The 16,393-nt window shown below is 60.8% G+C and overlaps 3 protein-coding genes across 12 annotated transcripts in view; 1 reads left to right on the forward strand and 2 right to left on the reverse strand.

The window, feature by feature from the left end:
* SYCP2 (synaptonemal complex protein 2) overlaps positions 1-4,458 on the reverse strand; it is a 49,752-nt gene extending 45,294 nt beyond the window's left edge. For 6 of the 10 annotated variants that reach the window (XM_054698556.1, XM_054698559.1, XM_054698561.1 and 3 more), the window contains exons 1-2: positions 4,013-4,067; positions 305-365 (exon numbers count right to left, since the gene is read on the reverse strand). In XM_054698556.1, the coding sequence (XP_054554531.1) occupies positions 305-328 (24 nt within the window). In that variant the 5' untranslated portion in view covers positions 329-365; positions 4,013-4,067. The other 4 variants (XM_054698546.1, XM_054698551.1, XM_054698544.1 and 1 more) reach the window with 4 other exon arrangements.
* Positions 4,459-5,866: 1,408 nt separating this feature from the next.
* Positions 5,867-9,030, reverse strand: PPP1R3D (protein phosphatase 1 regulatory subunit 3D). Its single transcript, XM_037501655.2, has one exon. The coding sequence runs from the start codon at positions 9,028-9,030 to the stop codon at positions 8,164-8,166; it is 867 nt and encodes a 288-aa protein (XP_037357552.1). The 3' UTR covers positions 5,867-8,163.
* A 1,447-nt stretch (positions 9,031-10,477) lies between these two features.
* On the forward strand, positions 10,478-15,791 carry FAM217B (family with sequence similarity 217 member B; the record flags this gene model as incomplete). Its single annotated transcript, XM_037501022.2, has 3 exons — positions 10,478-10,621; positions 10,719-10,804; positions 12,061-15,791. Coding segments are annotated over 3 exons (1,374 nt in total), but the record flags the coding sequence as incomplete, so codon positions are not given.
* Between the last annotated feature and the right edge of the window lie 602 nt (positions 15,792-16,393).

Consider the following 16,393-nt stretch of genomic DNA (forward strand, 5'->3'; position numbering starts at 1 on the left):
TGGAAGTATAATTTTAAAATGTAATATAAAAATATGTAGGCATAAGTTATGTTTATCAATGTACAATTCATTTCATTAAAAAGTATATATAAATAACCAGCATCCTTAATTGTAAATATTAATACAACTTAGGAAAATAAATCGTTTGAAAAATGGAAGAACAACATTTTCATTGAAATTATTCTATTCTGACATTTCATAAACAAGTAAGTTTTGTCTTTTCTAAAACAAGGCACTTAATACCTATAAAAAATGATTTTAGGAATTAAGACAAAATATTTTCTTTTGATTTAGGACTACATACCTGGAGATCTGGTCTTATTGGCATTTTGACTTAATTTAAAACAGCAGGACAAAACAAACACCTATAAAAGAAAACATACTTTATGTATCTTACAATCTACTCTATACATTTACTGTTTTAAAATATTAATACACATAAATCAGCAAATACTGTTTCTTCAAGTTCCTCACTGGACATTTTTCATACCTGTCTATGAAATTAATCGTTTGAATCTGGCCAAAGAAGTTTCTGGAGGAAACTTTACTTAAGATCATTTACTTTACTGAAGATCCTTTACTTAAGCCTTCTCTTTTTATAGGTTACTTAAATGTCAAAAGTCCTGCCAAAAGGTCACAAAGCTAGTTAGTAAAAGAATACAAACCTGGCTGGATCTTCCTTACCAGAGATTGCTGCTACATTTGCTCCAACTTTGGAAACAAGAAAAGTAATATTTTGAATTAAATTGTAAATGAAATTGGAGCCAGTAATAAAAATATTTAAGGAGGGAAGAATATGTAAGTATTATTACCAAAGAACAAGCTATATGAGATTATAGAAATACACAATGAAAGGAGAAAAGACAACCTAAGCACATTTTCGCTTCCTAGGGGAATAAAAACAGGAAACAACAGGATTGCATTAGGAACCATTTGCCCCTAGAGGAGAAATTAAATTTGTCCCAAAATTAACAATGGTGTAATAAAAAACAAACGAAAGACCCACATAGTCCATTTTAACAAAAGCATCGAACACCTCCAAATGCCATCCGAAGGTATCTCTATAAAGGAAAAGAAAGAATGCCATCCTTTCTAGACATCATAACCAGGACAACTGAAAAATAGCTTAAACTATGTAGAGTGTTGTAACAGAATCTTCAGGAAATCTAATACACAGAGAAAATGAATTAACCCAAGAGTTATACAGGACCGGGCATCTGCTGGGAAGTGGGACGGGTAAGACAGGACAAATCAAAGATTCAAAGTTTTTTTCCCCAAAGTTCTCTGTGAGGTTTTAATAAACCAGGGTGGTATGAAAGCAAGCAATGCTGATTTTCTTTACTGATCTACATGAGCACGTGCCAACCTCGCCAACCTCAGCTTCATAAAGGCTAGGTTTCTGTACCTCTTTCCCCCCTGTTTGGTCAGACCCCAAGAACAAAGAGGGGGGTGTTTACTGGAGGCCCTCTGAGACTCCGGTGAGGTTCAATATAAAAACCTACATGTCCCTTTATATCGGAAATAATCAGGCAATGGAATTTTCTTAAACAAAACTAAAAAGAACAAATCTAGTGACAACAAAAATAAGATCTCCAAGACAATAATATACTAAGCACCTTAATAAAAAAGACACGCACACAGTTATTCCTGATCATTAGTGAGAAGACTGAACATGACACCACCAGCAAGTCTCCTCTACAATAATTTCCAAATTTCAAAACAATTCCAATAAAAACCACAAAAACATATTTTGAGCAACTTGGATAATTCTTTCAATTTATATGGAAAAACATTGCTACCCTGATAACTAAAAGTTAGAAAAATCAGAGAATACTATTTGATATTAAAACATATTGCAAAGTGACAATTACTACAAAGCAGTGTTAAAAATAGGAAATAGACGAATCAATAAAACAAAACAAAATCCAAATGCACATCCAAGCGCACACTGGAAGTTCATATATGAGTAAAAACATTTTACAAATCAGAAAGGATATGGTAAAATAGTTGATTAATTAGTAGTGGGAAAATTGACTTATGAAAAAACAAAAGTAGAGCTCTATCTCCTGCCAGTCACAAAAACAGGCTCTAGGTAATCAAACTGCCTAAACATAAAATGTCAATGTTTAAAAACTACTGGAAGGAAATGCAGGGCAATAGGCTACAATTCTGCCATAGGGAAAGATTTAAGGCATCGGAAAACACAAAGCATGAAAATAGATGCGAACGTTCTGCACAGGCTGGCCTATGAATAAGTCATCACACTAGAAAAAAATCACAATGGAGCAAGAGACAAAGGATTAGCATAATTTTTTTTATGCAATAGCTGGGGTACGGGCCAGAGGTGGGGAGGTGGGGGTGAGAGGGCGCCCCAGAGACAGAGGGGGGAGCAGAGCAGGCCGATCTACTGAAGTGCACTGCTGCGGGGAGCAGCGGGGAGACGGGAGGGGTCTGCCGCGCCCTGTGGGCAGCTCCCTGGCCGGGGGTCGACCTCGCGCTGCAGAGGCTGCCGACAGCTTCACAGAGCTGCCCTCAACCCGCGGCGCCAGCGGGGAGGCCCCAGGATCCCCCTAATTATTAGGAAGACTAGCACACCAACAGAAAAGGCAGCCGCCCTGCAGGAAAGTGGACCAGGACGTCCCTTTCCGAACGAACACGCGCTCAGGAGAGAGGCCGCCCGCGGTCATGGGAAACGCTGACGAAGCGCCAGCACACCCTGCCGCCGGGCTGGACGGGGCGGGGGCGCCGCTCCCCGCAGGGCCCGCGGGCTGAAAGGGCAAACGTGCTCGGCTCGCGGGCCCCGCCCTCACCTCACGCCCTGGGAGCGTCAAAAGCGCATCTAGCTGGCGCGGGCAGGGGGGAGGCGCGGGCAGGGGCAGGAGGCAGCGGGGGAGCGGCGGGTCCCCCCCACCCACCGGGGCGCTCCAGCTCGGAACACCCGGGCACAGAGAAGCTGCCGGGTGGGGGGGGGGGGGGGGGGGAACCCTGGGGTTGAAGCCAATGCCGCGGGGGGGGGGGGGGGCGGGCCGCGCAGCCTGGGGCGGGGGATAAAAGGGACAAGGAGGGGAAAGGCAACCCCCGCAAAAGGAGGCTTTCTAGGGGGGCACGGCGGGGTCCCGCGACGGCGCTGTACCGAGACAGACCAAATTACTCGGGTTACGTCGCTGAAAGCTCAGCCCTCCACGCCCGGCCCGGGCCCAGGCGGACGGGTCGGCGGCGCCGGCTGCTCTCGCGCCCACGCCGCGCTCTCCGCGGGCCCCACGGGCCCCAAGCGCCGGAGCCGCGCGGCCCCTCACCGCGCACGCCCCGCGGCCCGAGGGCCATCCCGGCCTGCGCCGCCGGCCCAGAGCGACCGCGATGCCCGGCGCCCAGTGCGCCCTGCGGCGGGAAGGCCCCGGGCCTGGGCGCCGCACCCGCCCCGCCGCAGCAAAGGACGGCAGCCGAGCAGCCCGCAGCGCCCCGCCCGCCCGCCCGCCCGCCCGCAACGGCCTCGCCAGGCGGGCGCGCCCGAGGGAGCCGGAGCCCGAGGCCCCCGCCATGGCTCCGGGCACCCGCACCGCGACGGCGCGAGGCGCGACGGCCCCGCCGGCCCGGCCCGGCCAGCAGCGGGCGGCGCGAGGCCCCGCCCCAGGCGCGTTTCCGTCAGCGCAGCCCCGGCCGGTGCCCGCGAGAACGCCGCCCCCCCCAGCCCCGGCCCGCAGGACCCGCCCGCCCTCCCCGGGCGCCCCAACGGCAGCGGCCAGCACCGGGGTCCGCTGGCCGGGAGGGGGCGACCAGCCCGTCCTGGGCCCCGGGGCCGCCTCCCCGCGCCGGGGTCCGCCCTTCGCGGGCTCCGCGTCCCCTCAGCCGCCCGCCGGCCCCGCGCCCAGGCCCGGCCGCCCGACGGCGCGAGGCCGCCCGCCGTTTTCACAACGGCTCCGCGTCAGCCGTTGGGGGCCCGCCGCCCGCCCCAGCCGGGCCCGAGGCCGCCCCCCGCGCCGGCGCCCGGAGCCCGCCCAGCCCCGGGATCCACCTGGCGGCCGGAGGCGCCTCCGAGGAGCCTCCGCGTCGACGCCGCCCGCGGCCGCTGCCCAGGCTCGTCTCCGCGCCTCAGCGACCGCGCGGGCGCCAGGAGGCGCCGGCCGGAGGGCGGGAAGCGGTTGGCCAATCGGCGCCGCGGCCGGAGCGCCGCGGCCAATCAGCGCCGCCCGCCGGCCAGGCCCCGCCCCCAGAGCGGCCGTCAGCGCGACGGCCGGAGGCCGGAGCCCCCCGCCCTGCCCAGCGCCGCCGCGGGGCCAGGCCGCCGGGGGGTGCGCTCGCCGCGCGGGCCGGGCGCTGGAAGGGGCAGAGAGAGGCCGCCGGCGGCCCACGGAGCCCGGGAGCCCCACTCTTCGCCCGGGAAGGCCGGGCGGAGCGCGGAGACGCGGGGCGGCCGCCTAACCTGCCAGGCCCGACTCCGGGAGACGCCGCGCCGCGCGCCGCCAGGGGGCGGCAGGAGACCGCAGAGCGGCGCGGGGACGGCCCGCCCCCGTCGCCTGGACGCCCCGCCCCCTGCCGGCTGCTCCCCGCCCCGCCCCGCCGCCGGCCACGCCCAGGGCCTTGCGGCAGCAGCAGCCCCGCCCCCTGCCGGATATGCCCCGCCCCCTACCGGATATGCCCCGCCCCGGGCGACCGCGCCCCGCCCCGCCCCCTCCGCAAGGCCGTGGCTGGGCCGCCCCGCGCAGAGCGGGGATGGGGCCGCCGCCCCCATCAGCCAGACCCCAGACAGCTGCGGGCAACAGGCAGCGCCCATCCTAGGCTTGCTGCTCAACAGCCAGCAGTGCTGGCTTAGGGTTTCTAGGACGTCCCCACTTAAAAGATCAGTTTAAATGGTGACGGCGGGGCCACGTCCGGTGGAAGACCCAGTGCAGAAAAGGGTGTCGCAGACACGACCTCCGCCGGCCTCAGCCAGTTGTTTCTCGCCCCAACACTCTTAGCAAGGAAAATGGCAGAGCCTTTTTTACGTTTACTTTTTTTTTTCTCCAGAAAGCATAGGGATTAGTCACGCTCAGTAAACTACCACATGGGTGGCGGGAAAGCCCACCGTTCCTTTTCACGTTATTGGAATTGCTTCTAAGTAGGATGTTGGATTTTGATGTTAGTTGAAAAACTTAATCAAAACGGCGCACTCAGTTAAATTGAACAAGTGCTTACCGGGACCCTCATCACGTGGGGAGGAAGCATGGTACGCGTGGGCTTGAATGTGACCCTGCTGCTTACCAGCTGTGGGACTTGAGACAGATTATTACCTAAACCTCTTAATTTCATTCTCTTCAGCTAAGGAAAGGGGATTTATTATTTAACGGCTAGTGTAATTTGCAAAATTACATGAATGAAATATGGCATCTAGCACTGTGAGCAAGCAAGAGAGGGTGCGATAAATACGTTATCTCCCATGTGCAAAACTGATCCCAATTAGTCCATAGGTAGGTGTAGGGTAAAGAAAATGTCAGGCTTTTCTGCCCTTCCGCCATCAGGATAGATGATGGATCCTTGTCCTGAGTGCATGCCTGATGGCGGGCACCTGGAATAGGGTGTGGGCATAGGTAGATGGGATTCAGCTGAGCTAAGACTGTGCTTTTTAAGGGCGGCATCACGGGGACGCCAGCAGCAGCAGTAGAAGCCGAAGCAGAAGCCGAGAAGCAGCAGAACGAACGCCAGAGAGCCCAGATAGAGTGAAGACTTGCTGGGGGCTGGGAGGCCTGCCAGCCTCCCAGCCCCCCAGCCAGCACCCCTGCCTGCCATATGCCTGGTGAACCCCAATAAAAAACCTGCAAAACCACTGAGGACTCTGACTCCTCCTTTACCCAGTCTGCATGGGATCAGAAAACCTGCACTGTGTCTTGTCCTGCCCTTACAGTAGGGCTTAATAAGCATTGTAACTTACACGCTATCCCATTCCCTATATTTCCTTAGAATTTATTCACATGCTATACAGATCTGAGAGAAGAGACTGTATTTCTGTTTCTCAAAGTCATCCACAACCCTGCTACTGAAATGACATATAATCCCACACTCTTGGGGGGAGGGCAAGGCATTAAATTTAAGTGTTTGCAAAAGGATCAAAGTTATGTGTGAAATGACTTAAACAATCAAGAAGTTTCTAAAAATCCTGGTGTCTGTAATTAGATCACAAGAAAAACACTTCAGCTAGCAGCTTGTGCACATACACTTTAATATTCAGGCTTGAGTGAAACCATCTTAAATGACAGGCATAAATATGTTTGGAGAGACCACCCAGTAATTGTACAATAGCTACAGAATTTTAACACCTAGGCAATATAACTGTTTTAGGGTGTGACAGTTTTTAAGCGATTCCACAGCTTCTGTAAAATTCAGCTTTTCGGTTTCAAATGTTGGTCTTTTGCAAAAGGCACGTTGAGGTTCTCTTAGTATTGAAGCTAGAACACTTACTTCAGAGTCCATGACCAGAACCTTGTTAGCACATGACTTCACCTGGAGTCTCGACATGCCTTTCCACTGCAGAACATCTGGCAGCTCAAACTCTCGTACCTGAACACTCAGGACATTCTGGGCTGGGTCGAGGGCCCAACCGCCCAGGCCCTCCAGCTCGCTGACCTAATTGGACCATTTGCTGAACAGCAGGAAGTGCAACCAGGCTTCTCGGGCTCTTGCATGTCAATGTAGTACCCGCTGCTAGTGGCCAAATTGTTCCCTTTGATCACAGTATTTCCAATCAAAATGCATTGTCTTAGATCAGCAGATACCCAAGAAAACCATCCTATTCATAGTTTTAAAAACACAGGCGTTGCAATTAAGAAAAAGAAAGCCAAACTGGTTAAAAGGCAAAACACATCCTTAAAATCTTGAATTGACAAATGTCAATACGCATTTCAAAATTGCTCACTGGGAACCGTTATCACAAAATGGACCCCACGGTTTCAGCTACAAATCAACTTCACAGGTTGGGGACCGTGTCCTTCTCGGCTGGGTTTTCATACCTCAGTGCTAGCACCTTCCTCAGAGAGATCACCGCACAGCACCAGACGAAATCGCCAGTCCCTTGCTGGAGTTTTTAGTCACTGCTGTGCCCTGCAGGGACAATGGCCTTGAGTGCTTGGCTCTAGAAAGGAAGAAAAGCATTTAACACTTTAAGACTGGAAAACCAGTCCAGAGAATGTTAAAAACTCTCCTATCTGAAGGCACAGGGAATGAAAGTTGGCAGGAGACTGATAAAACAGGGCAATCAACCATCAACACAATTAAAACAAAAAGTCTCTGTGAATTATTTTTCCTGCAGCACTCTGGCTATTGCTGAGGACACCTGCTTCTTCCGCTTGCTAGTAACGCCTCAGAGATGACAGCTGGACCCTTCTGACATAAAAGAGTCAACTTGATCACCCAAAAGGTAATTGCAAAAGGCCCTTGTGGCCTGAAGTTGCCTGAACACAATGCAATTAAGGCAGAATTTCTTGACATGTTTAGGTAGGTTCAACCTAAACCAAGGCCTGCGCTGCAGATGCGTGACTGTCAAACAGGTACAAGAGGTACATGGTGAAGAGAGGTCGCAGAGGGAGTTGCTCTTGCTGGTTTGAAAGTAGGAGGCATCTCCTTTCTGGCTGTTGCTGTGGGAGTCGCCCCCCGCGCCCCAGGGCCGCTGGACTCCGCAGCCGCTGGGGCCGGCCTCCTGCCCACGAGTCGTCTCCCAGTGGCAGTCCCCAGACTCAGGCACACGCGCACGGGCTCAGCTCTCCCGGCCGGGGCAGGACGGCCTCCAGCGACCACGACGGGGCCGCGCCGCACGTGGTTTACAATCGGGACAAACACACAAGACGGGTTTTCTCAGCTCATTAAACACAGAATGTTCCTGAGGAGGCCCCACCTGGGCAGCGGGCCCGACATCACGACGCTTACAACAAGGAACAGCCATCTTCACAGAGGCGCATGCAGGGCACATGCAACGCCCGCGCCCTCTCCCACCAGGCAGGCGCAGGCCTCCCCCCGGCCTGCCCGGGCACCCTCGCCCGACCCACGCGCCCAGACGCGCCCCCCACTGCACACTCGGCCTCCCGGCCGCCTGAGGTCCACGGAGACCGAGCGACGCGGGCATTTCAAGTAGAAGATGGGACGGGGGGGAGGCGGGAGGCGAGGTCAGGGCGCAAGGCGCGGGGGGCCGGGCCGGGCTCAGATGAAGTGGATCCAGCTCTCCTCGCACTCGCCGCGCGGCATGCGCAGCGCGTGGTCGCGGCAGGTGAGGCTGTAGTCGCGGCCCAGGTTGTTGTCCCAGTACTCGGCGCCCGCCACGCGGTAGCGCAGCGCGAAGTGCACGCGGGAGCCGAGCGCGCGCAGGAAGGGCGGCACCGGGAAGCCGAAGGCGAACACGTCCTCCGCGCCGCCCGCGCCCGCCGGCCCGCGCCAGCGCGCCGCCGCCTCGTGCTCGCTGCGCCAGCCGGAGAAGGTGTAGCGCACGGCCACCTGCTTCTCGAAGGCCACGTTGCACACGCGCACCGAGCCGCGCACGCCCAGGTCCGAGCAGGTGACGCGCTCCAGGCACACGAGCTGCCGCCGCAGGCGCTCGGCGAAGTCCGGGGCCTCGACGGGCGGCGGGAAGTCGGGCACGAGGCAGCGCAGGGTGAACTCCGCGTCCTGGCGGCCGCAGCACAGGTCCGCGCCGACGGCGAGGCGCGACAGCACGTGCAGCGGCACGGCCGGGTCGTCGCCCGCGTGGAACACCCGCACCTGCGCCAGCTCCAGGCCCAGCGCGTCGGCGAAGCGCACGCGGAGCTGCCGGCTGCACCCCGGCCGGCACGCACTGCCCGGCGCGCGGGGGCCCTGCTGGCGGCGCTCGGGCGAGCTGGGCAGCGAGCGCGCCCGCCGCTGGAGGCTGGGCCGCAGGCCGGGCTCGCCGCCCGGGCTCTCGGGGCGCCGGCAGGGCCGCGGCTCCCCCCGCGCGCCGCCGTCCAGGTCCGAGAGGCAGCTGAGGCTCCGCGGGGCGGGCTTGCGGGGCCCCGGGGCGGGGCGCGGGGCCGCGGGGCGCGGGGCTGCGGACATGGCCTCGGGCGGGCGGGGCGCGGGGCGACGAAGGGGCGCGCGCTGCCCGGACGCCGCGAGCCCGAGCGGCCTCCAGGAGCCCCGGCCCGCCCGGCCGCCGCCGCCTCTCGCGGCCCCGCCCGGGCCTTCCGCTTCCTGGGGCGCGCGGGGGTGTCGGGGCGGCCCTTCTGGGGACGCTCCTCCGCCGGCCGCTCCGCGCGCGGGCCGGCGCCTCCTCTCGGCTGCGGGAGGCGGCGCGGGGGCCCCTCCCACGCGCGCGCCCCGCTCCGCTGGCTCCGCGGCTCGGGCGGCGCGACTCCGCCCGCGCGCGTGACGCCGCCCCCGGCCCGCAGCCCAGCCCCGGCCCGGCCCGCCCGGCCCGGCCCGACCCGACCCGCCCGGCTGCGTCACGTGTGCTCGGATGGGAACCAGGTCTGGCCCACTCCCGCCCGCGCGCCGCCGGCCGGACCGCGTCCGCACAGCGCGGGGCGCCCCCACCGCTGGGCCAATGGGGGGGCAGCCCGGCCTTTCCAGGAGCGGGGCGCTCGCCCGCGGCCCCGCACCCCTCCCCGACCCGGGGAGCCTCCCGCGGGGGACGCGTCCCGCCCGCCGCCCCCTCATGCGGGGGGGGGGGGTGGGGGCAGCCGGTCGCGCGGGGTGGGGGGCGCGGAGCCGCGCGGGGGGGGGGGGTGCGGGGCCGCGGGGAGCCCCCAGGGCTGGTGCCGGGTCGGCCGCTGCGGCGCGGGTCGTCTCTGCAGCCACAGCTCGAGCCTCGCTCGGCGGCCGGCGGGGCCCGGGGGCGCCGGGCTGGTCTGCACGAGGCCCCGGGCGGCCGGGGCGGGGAAGGTGGACGCTGCGAGGGAGCTGCGGGGCGCGTCCTGCTGCCGAGGGGAGGGGAGGGCGCCGCGGGGGGGGGGGGAGGCCGCGCCCCGCCGCAGCCCAGAGCCAGCCCGCCCTGCGGCCACAGCGAGGCCCCGCTTGTCCTGGGAAAGCGCAGCGGCGCTTCAGACGCGCGCCTCCCCGCGCCGGCTCTCCTCGCCTGGTCAGCGCGCGCCGCCACGGGGTGGACTCCCCGGAGGGCCTGGGCAGCCGCCCCTGGGGCCGGAGCAGGCAGTGCTGGGGGGGCCGGCGCCCCCAGGTTCCCGGGCGCCCTGTGGGAGCAGCCGTGTGCCAGGGCAGGAGATTTGCGGGGCGTCGGGGCGGACGCAGGCGGGGCGGCCGTGGGGCGCTGCGGGACCAGGCCCGGCGACCGCCCCGCCAGCGCCCTCCTCGCCCCTCGCGGGTCAGGACGGGGTGTGAGCAGGTGCAGAGGGAGACTTTGAACAGCGCGCCCTCCCTGGCCCGCACCCTGGCAGGCCCGCAAGGGAAACAATAAGCCGTGCACGCGAGGGGCCCCCACCCCGTGTTTCATTACTTGCAGGTGTTTAGAAGCAGGTGCGCCCGCGCCCAGGGCTGGTGACGGGCTTTGCCATCACCGCGCGCTGCGCCCGGCCCGCCCAGGCCCGGCGGCGGGAAGCCCTTTCCAAATATAAGAGGAAGAAAGAAGCCACTTCCCCAGCTGTCGCCACCTCCTGACAGGTTGAGCAAGACTATTCCAGGCACCGCGGGGAAGGTGATGCAAACCTTGACTTAGAATTTTTTTGGTTGTTTTTTTGCTGTTGCTCTTCTTGGCTTGCTCCCGGCACTCACTCCTCGTGTCTGTTTTCCAGACGGCCGGTCAGGCCCCCGATGATGACCAGCCGGGTGCTTTTGTCAAGAAAGGGAATAGGGTGAAGGATTTCCGTCAGGAAAGCAGGTAAACAGCTTTGGCGAATGGTTTGCTCTCGTGAACCTCATGTCGCCTCGATTCTACACATTGAATATGTGTGGTTGGAAAAAAAATCTCCTGGTGTTTAAGAAAGATACGTCGGCTGTTTTTGTCTGGCAGCGATGGGCGGGCAGCGATTTCAGACATCACTGGCTGGTAACCTCCAGGGTCGTAGTTCTGATACCATCGGCAGAACCGACAATTTTGGGTGAACCCGTTTATCTGTTAGTTTCCCTTTCTGTAAAAAGGGGCGCAGGAATCACCTGGACGCCATGTGCACGCTGCAGCTGGGCGAGCAGAGGTCTTGGCTGTGCGGCTGATGACCTCTGCGCCCACTGGCCGCTGCCCTCACTCCCCTCGCTCGCTCACTCAGCGTCCCTGTCTCCTCGCTCCTGGCCACCGGAGAGGGGACCCGCTTGCACGTCATTACTTAGGGCGCTCGGGATCCCTGGGCGGACGGAGGCCTGAGGTTCCCAGCGAGCTTTTCCCAGCAGCTCCTTTTGCTCTGATCCACTTCGCAAGAAGTGTTGTTAGCTCTAGTCAAAGCCTCTGTTCTCCGTAAATAAGTGGAAAAGAAAAAGGATCTAGATCTGATGTGAGATCCTTTCTCAGAGTGAAAGACCCCAGAAAGAACCAGCTGCCTCCAAGTGACCCAGACAGTGCTGCACCCGCCTGGCCCTGACCCCGCCACCCGGTGTCCACCAGCCTTGCCTTGCTGGGGCCCCGCCATGCCGAGGGCGCCGGGGCTGTTTCCTCCCTTTGCAGCAGTCTTCCTGAGCGCGTTTCCTCTGTGAAAACACTACCAAGATGTTGGTTTGAGGTGTAGGGTGCATGTGCCGCCCTCAGCTCAGAGGCCCCAGGGTTAGATTCCGCGAACTTGTGCGTGGCCGCCTCTTTATGTCTAATGTAAAAGCGGCGCATCGCGGCGCTCGCCAGCACCGTGGAACTGTTTGCTGTGCAGGCGTCCGCGCGGGTATGCGCTGATACTTTCTAAACTACACACAATGGGCCTAAAATCACGATAGAAGCACTTTAAGAAGCACTGGCGCCTTCCTTCGCGCACAGATCTGACGTGAGGTCGAGCCCGCACACCCAGTCAGTGCCCAGGCCTCCCGGACAGCGCCGGCGGGAGAGCCTCCTGCCCCTTGCTCGGGGGGAGTCTGGGCCTCGGGCTAGAGTCTCCGCACGCGGGTGGCGGGTCCGCATGGCTCCGCTCTGCTCTAAGAGCTGGTCTCTCTCCGCAGCCCTGGGAATGCCGGCCCACCCCGGGGCAAAGCCCAGCGCTCGAGGGATCCTTCAGGGAAGGGGCAGAGTCAGCCCCCGGGCCCCCACGCTCCTCCCCAGCAGAAAAGCGGCCCGGTGGGTGCCCGCCCCTGGACGACTGGACTGAAAGAGAGCCTCTCCCCGGGGGGCGCCCCCCAGAGGGGTCGGCTCAGCCCCCGGTGCCAGGGGGCCGCAGGGAACAAGCTGTTTCTGGACTTCGAGTCGATGAAAATCATGCGGGAGCCGGAGGAGGACAGCGGCAGTGACCTCTCTGACTCCGAGCGGGTCCCCATCCCCCCGTCGCCGCTCACGCCGCCCGAGCTGAACCTTCGAGCTGAAGAAATCGACCCCATCTGCTTCGACCTGCATGCCGGCCCGGGCCAGGCCAAGCCTGAGGAGCGGTACCCCGATTTCCTGCCACCGCCTTTCAACTCCTGGGACCTGCAGGACATGGCCTCACTCCTGAACACCGGGGGCCAGGTGGCCGGCCCACCCCGCGTCGGGGGCCCCCTGGGGCGGTTCATCGACCGACTTCTGCAGCTCGAGCGGCTGCAGGTGCAGACGGTGCAGTGGGAGAAGGGGAGGGCGTCCAAAGCCAGGCCCCCCACAGCTGCCGGGGCCTCGGTGGCGCTGAAAAGCCCCAGGAGAAGCCAGCTCCTGGCCGGCGCTCTGTCCAGGCCGCCCCAGGACGGGCCTCTTAAGGTGGGCCCCGCACGGAAGAAGGACTGGCACCGGGAAAGCCATGCACCCTACTATGCTTCAGAGGTGTCCCCCAGACTGGTGGGTGTGCCGAGCAATGGCAGGGTTTCTGCTCCCAGGAGCACCCTGGAGGTGAGGACGGAGGAGAAGAGGAAGAAATCAAGCAGGAGCACCAAGCTGCAGCGGTGGGCCCTGTCCTGCGGGGAGGGCGGCGGCCTGAGGATGGAGAGCGATGGCAACATTCGCAGCCCCAGGCTGCCCTCGAGGACCCTGGACTCCCCCGACACCGGCGAGGGTCCCGGGACACAGGCACACGCCAACCTGAAGAAAAAGGGCCACTCCAGCAACGGTGGCCACGCCGCCCTATCCAGCGAAAAAAAACTCAAGATGAATGGAGCGAAGCAGACCCTCCCCAAGTCCAGCTGACGGGGAGGGGGGCACCGACCGCGGGAGCGGAGCAGCCGGGCTCCCCGGAGTCCTGTGCTGTGAGCCTGACATTGAAGTAGCTTGTTCGCCTGCCGGTCCGTCCCTACCAGTCATTTCAAAGCACCTTCGACGAGTCTGCCTCGGCACCGAAGTCTCAAGCAGCAAGAGCCTTTTGGTAAAGAGGGGCTGAGGTCAGTGCCCGGCAAGGAGCGGGAGACGGCGCCTCCGGGGAGTGGCCGGACCTCGGCAACAGCTGCCAGCCCGGCGAGGTGGGCGCCGCGTGGCCGCCGTCCAGCCCGCCCCAGCGGGGATGTGGAGAAGCTTTGGCTTTGGGCTCACTGGGAAACCAGACGGCCTCGCCCTGGCGCCACTGCCCAGTTCTGTCCACGTCCCCCGGAGGCCAGCTCTTCCCTCCAGGTGGGAGAGCCTGGAGCCAAGTGTTGACCACCAGGCTGCTTGCTCTGTGGAGACCACGGCACTTTCCGCGTGCCCCTGAGGTGGGTTGAGAAGAGAAGGCGCTTCATCGCCAGGTGGTCATGGGGTCCCCCTGAGTGCTCTCTGCACGGCGGCCCCAACAGGGGCGCCGGTGGGTTGGATCCTGGCTGTTGCTGTGGGCCGCCCCCCGGAGTTCCCACGCGTCTGGCCTGTCTGAAGAGGTGTCAGGAAAACAGCTCTCCGAAGGCTAAGTGAGCGCCTGTGCCAGGAGAGGAGCACCGCCAGGGGAGGGGTACCCCGCAGCAGCGGCCGGGCTTCAGCAGCAAGAGCAGGGGGTGTCCTGCGCTGAGGTGGGAGGGGCGAGCACAGGTCCTCGCCGGCCCGCGCCCCTCCCCTGACGCTTCTCTTGAGACTCGGTGGGAGGCGTCTGGCCAGGGTAGCTGTGCCACGGGGCTCCCGTGGCCACCGCTGATGTCCCGAGCTTGGGGGCTGGCTTCCCCGGGTGCAGGACTGTGGCTCGCTTTATCCCCGTAAACGATTATTCTGTTTGATTTTCACATGTTTCTATTTTTTCATCTCGTGGGCAAATGAAAAATTTGGCACTCTTCAACTGAAAACACGGAGTAGCTCGCAAACTGCGCCCCCAGCAGCCCGCCCCAAAGGCGCTTCTCCGCTCGTGAGTGTCAGGACCAGCGCTGGAGCCCGGGTGACAGGCAAAGGTCACATCCTGTGTCCCGCCTTAAAGACTGATCGTCATCCTATTAACTGACGTTGAGTTATTTGATGGTGATTTTTTCTTCCAAGGCTTTATTTCCAGAAGTTTACGGATCCCCGATGCCTCTCCCCGACCCTGCTGGAGAAAGCGTGCCCGCTGTGACCTTGAGGGCGGCTTCTGAGGCCCTCGCGACCCTGTAACTTTCTGCTGTCTCCATGTTGTGTTTTGAAACAGTGTGACTCATACTTTTCCCTTCTGGGGTCCTGCAAGGCACCCCACGTGTTGGCACCTACCAGACTTCACCCACCGGTGCCCCGTGGGGAGCCATGTGCAGCCACTGTGACCTTCAGGCTACTCCGTCTCCTCAGCGTGACGTGTGCTCACAGCTACCCCGCAGCAGCAGAGGGGTGCAGGCTGCGCAGAGCCTTCCCAGGAGCGCACCCGGAGACCTCCAGGGTCACAGGGAAGGGGCTTGCCCCTGGGCCTGGTGTGCGTCTGAGCTGAGGGCCTTCGTGAGGACAACTGCAGAGGAAGCGCCTCCCTGTCGCGTCTGTCTTGGTCTTCCATCGAAGTGGGTGGCCCAGGCCACGACGTCCTGCCTAAGACGGCTTGGAAGCCTGAAGGAGCGACGGTGCCCGTTCCCTGCACAGGCCCTGGTGGGTTCACCGGCAGGATCGGGGCTCAGAACAGGGACAGCTGTAAGTCGTGATCCCGACATGCGCGTGCCAGGGTCTGGAGCTCTGAGCGCCCGCGTGGGGCGCTGCTGCCGGCCAGGGGCAGGGGCGGGGGCTGGCCCCAGCGGCCTCTGCAGTCCCGCGCCAGCCACAGGGACGTGTTTTTTAAGAAGTGCCTCTCGTTTCTGGGGTGTTGTTTACATGCACGTAGCACTGAAACCAAGGAAAGCAGTCCGAGGTCAGAAGACTTAACCAAAAAGCATCGAGAATGTAAGAGCCACTTCAGGCGTAGACGTGTCAGTGGGACGAGCGCCCGAGTGAGCTACAAAAGCTGGTCAGTAGTAGCCACAGCTGCGCGGTGTGGGCCGCTGCTCAGACCTTTGGCCCGCGAGCCGGGGGGCTCTGCCTGATCTGGTGGGCCGGGGTCGGTGGCCCCGGAGCGGGAGCAGGCGGGTGACACCATGGTCTTATAGCAAAAGCACAAAGGACACGGGGTCCTCAGGCTGGTGAGGCTCCTTCCCAGGAGCAGGAGAATGTCTGCCCCGGGCAGGCTGCTGCCTCCCTCTGAGGCTTGTCTGCAGGAGCCCCGGCCCGGGCGCTGCGGGCAGCAGCGGCTTCATTGTTCCTGCAGGCCCAGGGTGGTCAGAATGGTCTGAAAACACATTTGTTACTTGCTGTTGTGATTGTCGTATGCTTGGTTTTGTATATAATAAAAGAATATGTGTCAGTTTTTGTGACTCTGGAGATCAATTAAAGAGCAGAAAAACACGCCCCGGTTTGGTCTTGTTGCTGTTCTCTTTGGGGGTCTTGTCTCTCCCATTGAGGCTCAGGGGACACGCGACTAGCTCTGTGGACACCTCGCTTCTCCAGCTGTGGAACAGAGGGGTGCAGCCAGTCTGGCCCCTCACCTGGCCCCAAGTGGGGGCTTGCTGGTGTCTGCTCCCAGGCACCCCCAAGAGAGAAGGGCCTGACCACGGTTTGCTCCCTCTTCTAGGCGGCTCCTGCGGGCTGGGGATTGAGAGGAGAGACACAGGGGAAAGCCCCGGGGTGGCCTGTCTCCGAGCCCACTGAGTTCACATGGCCTGTGGAGACAGCGCCCCAGTGTCCAGACAGGGACTGACCCACAGGAGAATTCTGCCCCTGCTCAGGCCCCGGAGGCAGGGCTGCCCACATGGCCTGGCCAGGAGAGCGGCCAGATCGGCCGGGTCCCCTCCACTCGGCCAGTGGGCAGGTATGGTCTGCCGGCAGCGCCCCCCATCCCCACCACCCACTGGAGAAATCCACGTGGATTCCCAAAGTGGAGAGAACACCCCTCCCCCAAAACCCCGCCCCCACCAGGAAGGCTGGTGTGGGAGGCACCAGGCC

Source organism: Talpa occidentalis, unplaced genomic scaffold, assembly GCF_014898055.3.
Source record: "Talpa occidentalis isolate TD23 unplaced genomic scaffold, MPIMG_talOcc4v2.1 talOcc4.10, whole genome shotgun sequence".
NCBI lineage: Eukaryota > Metazoa > Chordata > Mammalia > Eulipotyphla > Talpidae > Talpa > Talpa occidentalis.

Bases quoted from the DNA above. Each gene is read 5' to 3' on its own strand.
- PPP1R3D (XM_037501655.2), bottom strand. From the start codon at position 9,030: ATGTCCGCAGCCCCGCGCCCCGCGGCCCCGCGCCCCGCCCCGGGGCCC.